The sequence below is a fragment of the Sarcophilus harrisii genome, chromosome 2 (assembly GCF_902635505.1).
Source record: "Sarcophilus harrisii chromosome 2, mSarHar1.11, whole genome shotgun sequence".
Taxonomy (NCBI): Eukaryota; Metazoa; Chordata; class Mammalia; order Dasyuromorphia; family Dasyuridae; genus Sarcophilus; species Sarcophilus harrisii.
Window position 1 is genome coordinate 212,272,283 of NC_045427.1, and position 12,861 is coordinate 212,285,143.

At 38.4% G+C, this 12,861-nt stretch overlaps 1 protein-coding gene across 1 annotated transcript in view; it reads right to left on the reverse strand.

Annotated features, from left to right (window-relative positions):
- Positions 1 to 8,845: 8,845 nt before the first annotated feature.
- Positions 8,846 to 12,861, reverse strand: part of PLB1 (phospholipase B1) — a 208,047-nt gene continuing 204,031 nt past the window's right edge. The window contains exons 57-58 of the mRNA XM_031951326.1: positions 12,519 to 12,593; positions 8,846 to 9,408 (exon numbers count right to left, since the gene is read on the reverse strand). Of these exons, the coding sequence (XP_031807186.1) occupies positions 9,205 to 9,408; positions 12,519 to 12,593 (279 nt within the window). The 3' untranslated portion in view covers positions 8,846 to 9,204. The remainder of the gene's footprint in view (positions 9,409 to 12,518; positions 12,594 to 12,861) is intronic.

Consider the following 12,861-nt stretch of genomic DNA (forward strand, 5'->3'; position numbering starts at 1 on the left):
TATACATGTTAAATATGTTATAGTGACTATACCTTTTTTTAAAATAATATTTTATTTTTCCAAGTACAGGCAAAGTTAGTTTTCAGCATTCATCTCTGCAAAACCTTGTGTTCCAAAATTTTGTCTCTCCTTCCCCTCCCAACAAGACAGCAAGTAATTCAATAAAGGTTAAACATGTGTGATTCTTAATATATTTCCATATTCATCATACTGTGCAAGAAAAATCATATCAGAAAAGAAAAAAAAAAAAAACATGAGAAAGAAAAATCCCCAACCAAACCACCACCACAACAAAAGGTGAAAAAAAAAAAACCCTCTGCTTTGATTAACATTCAGTCTTAATAATTTTCTCTCTGGATATGGATGGCTCTCTCCATTCCAAGTCTATTAGAACTGCCTTAAATCACCTCATTGTTGAAAGAACCAAGTCATCACATAATCTTGTTACTATGTACAATGTTCTCTTGATACTGCTCACTTCACTCAGCATCAGTTCATATAAGTCTTTTCAGGTTTTTCTGAAATGGCTGGCCAAATCTTTATTATTATTATTTTTAATAATAGTTTTTATTCTCAAAATACATGCAAAGATAGGTTTCAACATTAACCCTTGTAAAACGTTGTGTTCCAAATTTTTCTTCCTTCTTCCCCTTACCTTCTCCTCAAGATAGCAAGTAATTCAATATATGTAAAACATGTGCAATATTTCCACAAATATCATGCAGCACAAGAAAGATCAGATCAAAAAGGGGAAAAAATGAGAAAGAAAACAAAACAAAACAAAAAAGCAAGCAAACAAGAACAAAAAAAGTGAAAATACTATGTTGTGGTCCACATACAGTTCCCATAGTACTCTCTCTGGGTGCAGATGGGTCTCTTCATCACAAGACCATTGGAATTGGTCTGAATCACTTCATTATTGAAAAGAACCACATCCATCAGACTTGATAATCACATAATCTTGCTGTGTACAATGATCTCCTGGTCCTACTCATTTCACTCAGCATCAGTTCATATCTCGCCAGACGTTTTTGAAACCATCTTGCTGATCATTTCTTACAGAACAATAATATTCCATAACATTCATACATCATAACTTACTCAGCCATTCTCCCTCTGATTGGCATCCATTCAGTTTCCATTTCCTTGCCACTACAAAAAGGGCTGCCACAAACATTTTTGTACATGTAGCTGACCATACTTTTAAAAACAACCTAATTAAGCAATAGCAAGGGATTTCCCTGGTTTTGGATCTGAGAATAAAGGGTTCCTTCACTCATACCATATGGTAAGTAAAGAGGAGGGCTCAAGGGCCAATTTCTTTGCTACTCCCTATGTATTTCCAAGAAGCCATTCTGGGGTTTTTGCCTATTCTTTCATTTTTTTTTCTTTTTCTTTTTGTAGAGGCAGAGAATAGACTCTCCAACCAGGAAATGTGAGCCACAGGGATACAGAAATCCAGGTCAGATATTATAACTAGCTGAGACAGTCTTTAGACTTGAACTTGTTGGGACTAAAGCCTTATAGGAACTAAATTGAAAGTCTAATAATCCCCCTTTTCTCCCCAGAGACTGAGATGACATTGGAATAATTATGCCTCTAGAAGTGTGTGTGTGTGTGGGTGTGTGTGTATACTTATATGATTGTCCTTGCTATATTTTAAAATATTAAAATAAACAATATAAATAAATACAAATAGAGATTTAAAAATACCTAAGGTGATCTGATGTTAATTGATTTTATAGGACTGGGGAACTAGTCACGGGGATCCTAAAATGTGGAGGAAAAAAAACAGTGAGGGATGAAGTCAAATGCAGAGGGGAGAGAGAACTCAGTGAGATAAAATGTTAATAAAATGTAAATTGTCTGTAAATTAAATAAAAGGCACTGTATCATAGACTTGGAATTGGAAGGGACCTCAGAAACTCAATCTTATTCATTTTTAATAAGGAAACTGTCACTGAAGAAAACTGAGGATCTCCTAGTTAGGAAAATGTGTAAGAGGAGGAGAAATATTGTGACTAGGATGTTTCAAAAATTATATTTTTTTAAAAAGGTAGTAACAAAAGCCTTCATTATGGACTTATGAGGGAATTAAGGTAAGACTCAAAGTAACAATAACATATGAAGCATCATCTCTGATTTCACCATTATGGGTAGTTCCACCCACCTGTTAATGACATAGACAATAAATCCTGGGGAGTTGCCTGAAGCCAGTAGAAATTAAATGATCTGCCTAGGGAAAGAAAGCTTCTTAGTTTCAGAGATGGGATTGACTTCAGGTCTTCCTGATTCTAAGCCCAGCTCACTAGAAACATTTATAGAGTGCTTTAAAATTATGAATCTAAAGTTGTTGAAAAGAACTCTGAATCTTAGAATCTGATGTTCTATAGGCAGTCATGGGAGAAAGTAAGAAAGTGACAGGAGAAAGAAAGCTGGATTTGGAGTCCAAAAATTTGGGTTAAAATCTCAGCCCTGGCTCACCACTCTATATGTGACTGGACAGTGAATTAAACTCTCTGGGTTTCAATTTTCTCCTCTATAAAATGGAAGGGTTGGACTAGGTGGTGTTTGAGCTCTCAAGCAAGGATTTTTATCTATACACGGTGGGTAGGAAACAGTCTAGTAGCTAGAAAAGCAAACTGTCTCCTGATCTTCCTAGGGCACCAAGGCAGAGATTATTTACTCTGTGTGTGTGTGTGTGTGTGTGTGTGTGTGTGTAGGTTGGGGGAGGAGAGGGATGTCTCAAATGACATCTCATTACCTGATCCTCCCTGTTTAGTCCTCCCAGCCTCTCCTCCTCCTCTCTGCCAACCAGATGGCCTGGAGAGGGGGCTGATAAATCATCCTGGCTGAGCCTTTCAAGTCAGGAGGCTCTAATGAAAATAGGTCTTGGGCCAGCTAGAGAAAAGGTATTTCCCCAACACTAACTTCCTGTGTCACTTGAATCAAGTTACATCCTTTCCCCAGGGTATAGGGTCAGAATAGGAGCCAAAAAAAATTAGGATGAATAATCTGTGCCCTTTATGTTGAAGGGCAAGGCAACAGGACTCTCCTCCATCCTCTTTTCTCTCCCTTCTGAGTCTATTCCTCTAATTCTGTCTGCTCTACTTTCTCCCTTGTTTCCTTTCCCCAGCACTCTCTCCTCTACCAAAATTACTTTCCTTGTTTCTTTCTTCTTACCCATCTCTTCACCTTTTTCCCTTGTACTTTCTTTTTCTCTCCCAATTCTATCCCCTCTTTTCCCTTCTCTCTTCCCCCCACTCATTCTTCTTCTTTCTTCTTTAGCCTTCCCCCTTGGGCCCAATTCAGTTCTTCTACCAGTTAGACTGAAAAGGATCAGTTCTTCATGTAAGACAAGGAAAAAGGAAGAAATAGTGACAGAAGGCATCTTGAAGGAGAAGAGGGAATTTTTGGCAAATTGGTCTAATTTTTAAGTGAAGTATGAAAGAGTTCTGCTGATGGAAGGGAGGACAGGGAGGTTTAAGAGGGGATTAGAAAGGTTTGGGAAAACTGTAGTGATGAGTGGGATGGTGAATAGATTAGGGATAAAAGGAAGGTCTTAATGCTATGAGGGCCCATTTATGTAACATAATTTCTAGTGGACCTAGTCAGTTTGGCTTTATTTTTCTCCAGCTTCAGTCAGCAGCAATAGCCACAGCAAAGGCAGAGGGTAATCCAAGGCTGAGGCTTGACAGCATAAGATCAGAAACAAGATAAAGGGGTAAAGGAGAGGTTAACATAAAATTTAATCAATTCACCAAGAGGTCAAGAAAGGGAAGAAGGAGGGAGTAGCCAGTACAAGGGTGATGGACAGGGAGAGAACTGAGGGATGAAAAGATTGGAGGTCTTGATGCAGATAAAGAACGGGTTTAGGAGTTATAAATTAGAGAAAACACTAAAATGATAACAATGTTATAATTAGCTAAAGTAACATCAAGGTCATAAACATAAAAATGGAACACTTGTGGATGATGTTAAGATCATCTCTATGTATAGCTGAGATTAGATTGAGGAATAGATTATAGAAAATGAATAAATGAAAAAACTGGGAATTTATGAGTGTTCAAAATCATATCAATATACTGAAGTTCTTAGTATGAAGGCAAGAGTTGGGGAGGAAATATTGTAAGCCAGTCACTGAACTGGAAGGAGTGTCTCCTGGAGGTGGGTAGAATACAATAACCAGAATCTTGTTTGGGTGATAAATATGGATTGAGGGAATATCAAAGGACAGCTCCCTGAATGATGGTGGTAGAGGGAAAATCTGGAAGTAGCAACAGAAAAGGAGTATTCCAATTCTCCTGCTGTGGCCAGTGAGACAAGCAGATGTATGAAAGGGAAGCCAGTGCCAGAAAAGGTAGCCAGGTCTCAGTAAGTCCAAGAAGGTAGATATGGTTTAAAGGAAAATTTTAAGATGAAAACAAATATGTTAATATGGATCAGGCATTCTAGAGAGCACAGTGGAAGAGGTAGATAAATCTAGGACTGTGGTAGAGTTGAGGGGGATTGAAATAAGGGAGTAGGCAGTAAGAAGTAGGGAATAGGATTTGTACAATGACATCAGTGGGTTAAGAATCATTGTAATGGGGGAAGGATATTGCAGTGGGGAATACATTAATCCTGATTTTTAATTTTTTTTAATTTTGGGGGAATATTTAGAGTTCAGAATTGTTATAATGGGGAGAGCAGGATGGGGTGGGAATATATTAATCATGATTTTAAACATTTTTAAAATTTTGCGGGGTAATATGTTAACAATGAGTTCAGGCAGACTATCATCTGCTGGGTATTATTATCTTTATTTTCCAGAAAATAAAATAGATCTAAGAGAAGTGAAATAGATTGTCCTTGGTCATACAGCTAGTAAGTACTAGAGATGAGATCTGACCTATGTCTTTAGTTCCAAATCTAACAGTCTACCCCTGTACCCACTGTGATCTATTATATGTATGTGTATATATATATATATATATATATATATATTAGAAATGAAAATTGCCTATCCTTTCCTTGTATGCCAGGCATTTAGAAAGTTAGACACCATAGTGATACTGATAGAACTCAATGAATTTAGATTTGGATTTAGAATTGTAGGAGGATCCTTAAAAATGTTCTTACTCAATTCTCATTTTACAGAGGAAAAATACTGAGGCTCAGAACAGTTTAGTTGCTTCTCTAAGGTGACTCAGTGAGATATACTTGTTATCTTTTAAAAATACTTTACTGATATAATAAGATTGCCACTGATTCATAGAATCATAGAATATTGGAACTAGAAGGAACCTTAGAAAGCATCTAACTTAACCCCCTTCTCTGTTGAGCCTTCTTAAACTATCCAGCTAGAAATGATCTCTGCTTCCCCTGAGCTCCATAATTCTTACTACTCTGAGAGGTAGTTATTGCCTGTATTATTAGCTATGTGGCTTTGGGAGCAATTTATTTCCTCTCTCCAAGGTTTGGCTTCTTCATCTTGACAAATGGGAATAATAATAGGAGGGGCTTGTACTTTAGCACAGGTCTTCAGATCACAAATTTGGTGAGCTTTCCACCCTTTGATACTTGCCTCTTTTTTATTCCCTTCCCCTTTTCAGATCTGAATTTTTACTCTAAAATCATTTGTTCTTTCCAGGTATCTAGTACATTCATGCTTCCTTAGGGGCTGCATAGGCCACCTTTCCACTGTAGGGTTCTATTGTGATCTCTCAGGTCAATGCCCTGGTTTTGGCCCATCATCACCTTCTCTGGCCTCCAAACAACACTTACCTCCTATATCTCTATTCTTAGTCTCCAAAAAGGGAGTTGATCAATGAAATTCCTACCAAATAGCTGATATTAGACAGGCTAAATGCCTTGCTTTCCCCCAAAATCTACAAGGGACTCTTTCTTTGATCCAAACAATTGAACTTCTAAGGTCTCTTCTAGCTCCAATTTCAGGTATCAGCCACAGGACAGGATGGTGGGGCAGGAATTTTGGACGCATAGAGCTTTAGGTGATTAATAACTCTGCCTACATGTAACACTACTCCTGGCCATGATCAGTAATGTAAGTTAGAGGATATAAGATAACATCACCTTTAATGCTCAGGAAGGATGCTGTGGACTTTGACTACCCAACTGTCTATGAAATCCTTCTCAATGGAATATGACCAGAACCTAGCTGAGTGTTTAGTGTTAAGCCTTCTGTTCCCCAATGAGACAGCCAAGAAAAGGGAACAATGAAAGAAATGGACTCCATTTGGCCCTACTGGGGAAAGTATAAAAGAAAGAATTAATGTACCACCTTGATGGGAATTTTTTCAGGCTTCTGGGATTGACTAACCTTTCTATTCCTGAGTAAAACCAATGAACCAAGGCCCAAGGCTCAGGATCATAAGATTTAGATCTGGAATAAACCATAGAGGTCACCCAGACAACCCTTCATTTTGCAAAAGAGGTGAAGCTGAAAAAGATTATTGTGACTTGCTCACAGATACATAGATGTCCAAGAGGGATTCAAAACCAGTTCTTCTGATTGCAAATCTAACCCTTTTTATACCCTACAATTCAATCTCCCTGTTTGTTATCTTTCTCATGGATTATCTTCTTTTGACCAGAGAATTCTTTTAGAGTTTCAATTCAATAAACTATTTATTAAGTACCACTATGCACTATGTACTGTGATAAATTCTTGGGATACAAATATGAAAAAAAAATAGCTTATAATCTAATGGAGGAAGACAAAACAGAAAAAGAGACAAACACCAGGAATGGGTAGGAGGGAAGTGAAACTATTCAGCACTGGGGTATGGTGGAGAAGTTAGTCAAAGAAATCCCAAAATAGTGCAGACAAGTAAGAAATGAGTTGTCTGAGCTGAGGTCTCATCTATGGCATAGGGATCTCAGTTTATGCAAGAGATATTTGCTTTAAAGTTGTATATGTTGACATGTAAGAGGCATTCAGGAGATCCCTGATTTATTGGACTGAAAGCCAATCAGGTCCTTTCCATGTCATCCTTAGTGTTCTTCAACCAGAGCCACATTCCAGTCATCTCCTTGATCTTCCATCTAACCATTGCTATGTCAACAAGTGAAACTCATGAGCCCAGTGCTTGAGAGGGCATGTCAATTGACTCCTCGATGGCTCCATTCATTGTTCATGTGAATTCCCAGACTTTCTTAATTCCTCAGTCCTTTATAGGTGTATTTCCCTTTACCAAAATGTAAGTTCCTTGAGATCAGAAACTATTTTGCATTTTTATTTATATCCCCAACACTTAGCACAATTCTTGGCACATAGAGAATGTTTAATAATAAATGTTTTTATTCATTCATTCATTGATCCCTTGGTAATTCCTGCTACATTTGTAAATAGAACATTTTAAATGAACAAAGAGAACATAATAAATGACTCATAAAAGCTTGTGTAACACCTTAACTCTGAAGAATAATAGCTGTTTCTCTTTAAACTATATTGTATGGAATAAGGAGAAATGATTACTGATTGGTTGAAATACCTCTTTGCCATTAAAGGTACCTCCTGCTTGCCTATACAGGTAGGTAGAGAAAATGGAGACATTTTGTTTTTTTTAAAAACTTTGGAATTTATGGCATGTTTAGATTTTGAATGTTTAGCATAGTGCCTCACACATGGGAGATGCTTAAAATGTTTGATTTGACAGATTAGAAATTTCTTTGGAGCCTCAAACATGTGAGGAAACTGCTGTCACCCCAATTCCTAGCATCCCCTGAGGTCCAGTGCTTGCAACCCTTCAGGCAACTAAGAGGGAATTTTCCCTAGTGAGAGCTCTCATTATTTGAGCTGAGATATTTTTATTTTGCTCCTAAGTCAGAGCCTATCTATTTCAGTACATTCTATTACTACTTTAACTTTATGATTTCTATTTACTACTTACTTTGATAAAGACGTTTACTAACTATTTTTGATGATTTCATGTGTAACCAGCATTTGGTAGAAGGGAGATATGGGATAATGATGAACTACATGTTGCCCTCCCCTTGAGAGTGATTTGGGAAAAAAGTATTTATTCTGAGCCTCAAAATGCTGAACTTCCAGAATATCATTGTTTGAGGTATAATAGATTTATTTTGGACTAGAATTATTTTAATAGAGGTAGTTGAATAAAGGAGTAAGCACTCAACCATGGTCCTCATCCTGTTCCCAACATGTGCAAAAACTGCAATCTCCCCTTAGAAATAGAGTCAACCAGATACCAAATAAAATATCTTCCATCTATGTGACTAGTAAACCCAGATGTATTTATATTACATGGCCCCAAAACACATGTTTTTTGCACCTTTTAAATGGAATTGAATGCTTAGCTAATTAACTCCCATAGATAGAATTTGGCCCATGGCAAGATCATGGGCTGAAGTGAAAAGAGACAGGAGACAGGTGTCGATACCATGAGGATTATGTTAGATGTGGGTTGGAATAAAATTATACTGTTGTGCCACAGTTCCCTTTTATTGTCCTGCCTCAGTTTCCCTGAAATGTTCTGCCTCAGTTCCTAATTGTTCTGCTCAATCCTGCAATACCACCTCTCCCTCCTAATCACATGATCCAGATAAGGAGAAAGACCTTCTATCTTAGATATCCTCAGAATGTCTGGTGCCTCCCCCCACCCTGTCGGAACCAGATTGATAGTCCTTTCCTGCTCCCACTGCTCTGACTCTGCCCCTGCCTCAGTCTACCCCTATAGCTGAGCCATGTGTATATATGTCATTGAGAACTCACATTGTTTGCTGGATTCTTGGAGACGATAGTCTCATTCAGCCCTGGGACCAAACCATGGATCCATTTGGTCTCAGTAAATCTCTCACTTTCAAATAAAACATTAAAACTCTCTAATCTCTATCTTGGCTCAGTTTCTCCAGCATTACAACATAACTCTCACCCCTCCCCCTAAAACTAGATGATAAGAGAAAACTCTGTACCAGGCTAGTCCAAGGAGGCTCTTTTGCCTTTATTTAAAAAAAAAAAAAAAAAAAAAAAGTCTTTGATTTTAAATGGCTTACAAAGTAGTAATTTCAGGAGACCTAGCCCCAGAATTTTGGTAGTTTTCCCTGAGGATTTCAGTGACCACCACACATTGAAGTTAATGATCTGGAGGTTGGCAAGCATGTCTGAGGTAGAGAGAACTGTAGGGGAGTGTATTTGGGGGGAGGGATTTAATAATGGATAGCTCCGGGAGGAACTGGTGCTTAAAAGACTGTAGCCACAAGATTTATAGGGTGTTCTTCCTTGCGGGAGCATTTCCAGGTCTTCCACACCAGCACCAGCACCATGCCAACCACAAAGCTGGCAACAGCAGCCACCGCCACAACCCAGTAGGGGACCCAGGAGGACTTGTTGGTTTCTTGTGGAAGTAGCCCACTGTTCTTCAAGGTATAGAAGTAAGGGTTGTCCTGTGGAATGAGCATATGGTAGGGTCAGAGGATTAAGCACTCACAAGAATAGCTTATCAATCAATCAATTAACATTTGTTCAATCCAAAAGCATTTGAGAGCTTATTCTGTAACACTGAGCTGGAAAGCAAAAATGAAAGCTGTTCCCTTTAAGAAGCTTATAATCTACTCTGGGGAGAGAACATGTACATATAAAGCCAGGGGCAGACAAGCTGGCTTGGAGAGATAGGGAATGGCTTAAGTCTGGCAGGCCAAATCCCTACCATCTTCTTGACCAAGACCTCCTCTTTTAGACTCAGGTGGAGATAGTCTAGGACTCTGACTGTCCCTCAGCCCCAAAGTCCCATGAACAGCAGCATCTTACAACCCCTGATCACTGACGCTAATTCCATCATTCAGGGAACAACCTTTTTGAAAAATATGAACTGACAAGAGGTGAATTTCCAGCCTCTATAGATGCTGTAGCTTTCAGATATTGAACATCCAGAAAAGGTCCTGGTACCATCAAATGATTCAACACATTTGATTTTATGAACCAGTCTGACATTATCTCTGTAACCAAAATATCCTACTTGTATTGTCTCCCTGCTCTTTGAGATCAATGATTTTGTCTTGTTTTTCTATTTCTATTTCCAACACTTAGAACAATGCTTTGCATATAGTGCATGCATATTTTTTTCATTCATATCCAAGGATGCAGCTCAGGTAGAATAATAAATACTTAATAAATGTTGAATTGAAATAAGTTATAAAACTGGAGATAAAAACCATAAAGCTAGGAGGAAGTTGGGAATGGAGGTGCCTTCTTACTCCAAGTAAGTAATTAAAAAAAAATCCATTTATTGAGTTTTGAACTAGGTGCAAAATTAAAATACTAGTTTTGGCACTATTCTATCCACTGATTATATCTGTGGGCTGACATTTAGGAAATACTGCACTAGGAACACTGCTGTGCTGAAAGTCTGTATTGAATCACTAGTTCAGTAGGTAGGTATTCAAAAACATATTTTTAGCATCCCTGTAAGGAAGACTGTACAGATTGTGTAAACAATGAAACACACCAAATTGTGAATTATTTCAATCTTGCATCTATAAACTTGCCACAAAACATGAAATGTTAGAATTTAGAAATGCACACAAAAAAGTTACAAGAAAAATGTTAATGAGTTAAATAAAATTCAAACTAATTCCTTCCCTTTCCTGGCCATAATCCATCTCAGTTTCTGTAACATGAAAAGATAACAATTTTCCTTTTCACCCTGTTCTTGTTGGCTCTGCTTTTTGAATATCTAAAGAGAAAAAGGACTGATTTCCCATTATCAACCTGCTCTGGGGGCATTAATTTGCTTGATTGGATAAGAGGGTTACAGAAACTTGGGATTAAGAGCTGGAAGGGACTTTGGAGGTTATGTAGGCCTTCTCATTTTATAGATGAGGAAACTGAGACCCACTGGAGGGGAAAGATTAGGGTAGGGAGGATGGAAGAGGAGGACAATTAAATAAGAGGAAGGATGGAATCCCCTCTGAGTATCTCTGGGCCACCTGTTGGATGACCCAGAGGCAACAGTAGCTGCTCCTTGAAGCAGTTAGAGGTTCATGAAGATCCACCAACATTTCTTCTGTGTAACATTTCTTTCCAAATGCCTCAGTTAAATTATAGGAATCTTTGTCTCTTCACCCTAGAGCCCTAAGAAGTTTCAGTAGCTGTTGTAACTTAGGATGTGTTTTTTTCCCCTTGAGGGGGTGGTGATGACTTAGTTTATTTCTCATCTGCTTTGTAGGAGAGAAGAGACAAGGAGACCCTCATTCCCTTAGATGGCCTTATCTCACCCACATTTTCATAGGGTCATTGATGGATGTGGAAGAGACCTTAAAGAACCTCTAGTTCCATCTCATTTTACAGACAAGGAAACTGAGTCCCTCCTGTCCTCTTTGCTGCAGGTATTTCTTGAGGCCTTTAGTAAGAAAAAAGCAGAGCTGCCCAGCCAAGGTTGGTGGGAGGAGGGCTTCCAGCGATGTAGATGGTGGTGGTAGGGTGCGTGTGTAAGATGGCCCTGGGACAGCCGCATGGTATAATGGATAGTGCTGGACTTGGAGTCAGGAGGACTTGAATTCAAATCCTGCCTTAGATACTCACTAGCTGTCTGACTCTGAGCAAGTCACATCCTTTCTATCTGCCTTAATTTACTCAGAAATGAAATTAAAAGATTAAACTAGATGATGTCTAAGTTTCCACCCAACTTTAATCCATAAATCTTAGTTTGGCTAGTTCTTTATAACTGATCTTCTCTCAGTGAATACCGGGATTGCAAGAAGTAGCCTTAGGAATGTGAGGGAAAGGCGTTCTTTATTTCCTTGCTCTCTTTTCCCCTTCATCCATAAGATCATTAGTAATAAACCTTTTTGCTTTGGAGTCTCTAAGTACTTTCCAGACTCTCCCATAAGGTATATTAAAATTATTGCCTCTTCTTGACTCCCTGCTCTGAAATCATGGAGAAACAAAGGCTCTAAAGAGGAAAGCAAAACATACTGACAATGAAGATGGCAGAAAGTGGGTTATTCCAAGGGGGTGTCATTTGTTATGGTGCTGTTCCATGTACCTTAATTACCAATTGTTATTCCAAACACTCAGTCCTGGAATTTCTCATAGATTCTGGGTTTGAGTGGCAGCTCATGCTTATGCTTGATCCATTGATCAAACAATCAACAAACAGATATTGACCTGAGGTGCTGGAAAACAAGGAATACTCCCTATAGCAAGGATTCTTAACCGTTTTTGTTATTACTATTTTTGAGACAGGCAGTCTAGGGAAATGTATGAACCTCTTCTCAGAATAATACTTTAAAATTAACAAAATAAAATACATGAGTCACAAAGGTAACTAATTATGATATGATACTGTTAATAAATTTTTTTTAAATTTCTGGACCCAGATTAAGATCTGGATTATACTTTATGAAGTTTATCAAGAGAGCCTTTGGTTCCTTGGAACTGAAAGCCTTTCTCCCCTGGACAGACAGTAAGGAAGACAAATTACACAGAAGGGGTATATGTGTATGGAGGTGGGGAATGAAGGAGGAGGATGAGCAATAAATAGACTTTTACTTACAGAGGTTGGACACTTGAGTTTTGTTCGGCTGTAGGTGAAGTTGTTGTAGGTCTGCTTCCGGCCTACTGGTTCCAACTGAAACAGAGCACAAAGAGTTGACCCTACTGGTTCTACTTATCCTTAGAGCTGCTCACTGAGAGGGAAAAGATTGCATGGGCCCATCACACATATTTTCTTCTGCCTCGGATACAATAGGAAGAAGCTGATGGAGTCGTATTCACCTCACTAAAGCAGAAGCATTGGGGAAACTCAACACATCACTCAAACTCATATTTTGAGAGAGTTCTCAGAACCCATTGAATTAATGTCAAATCACTCTTGCACAAAAATAAAACTAAGTATG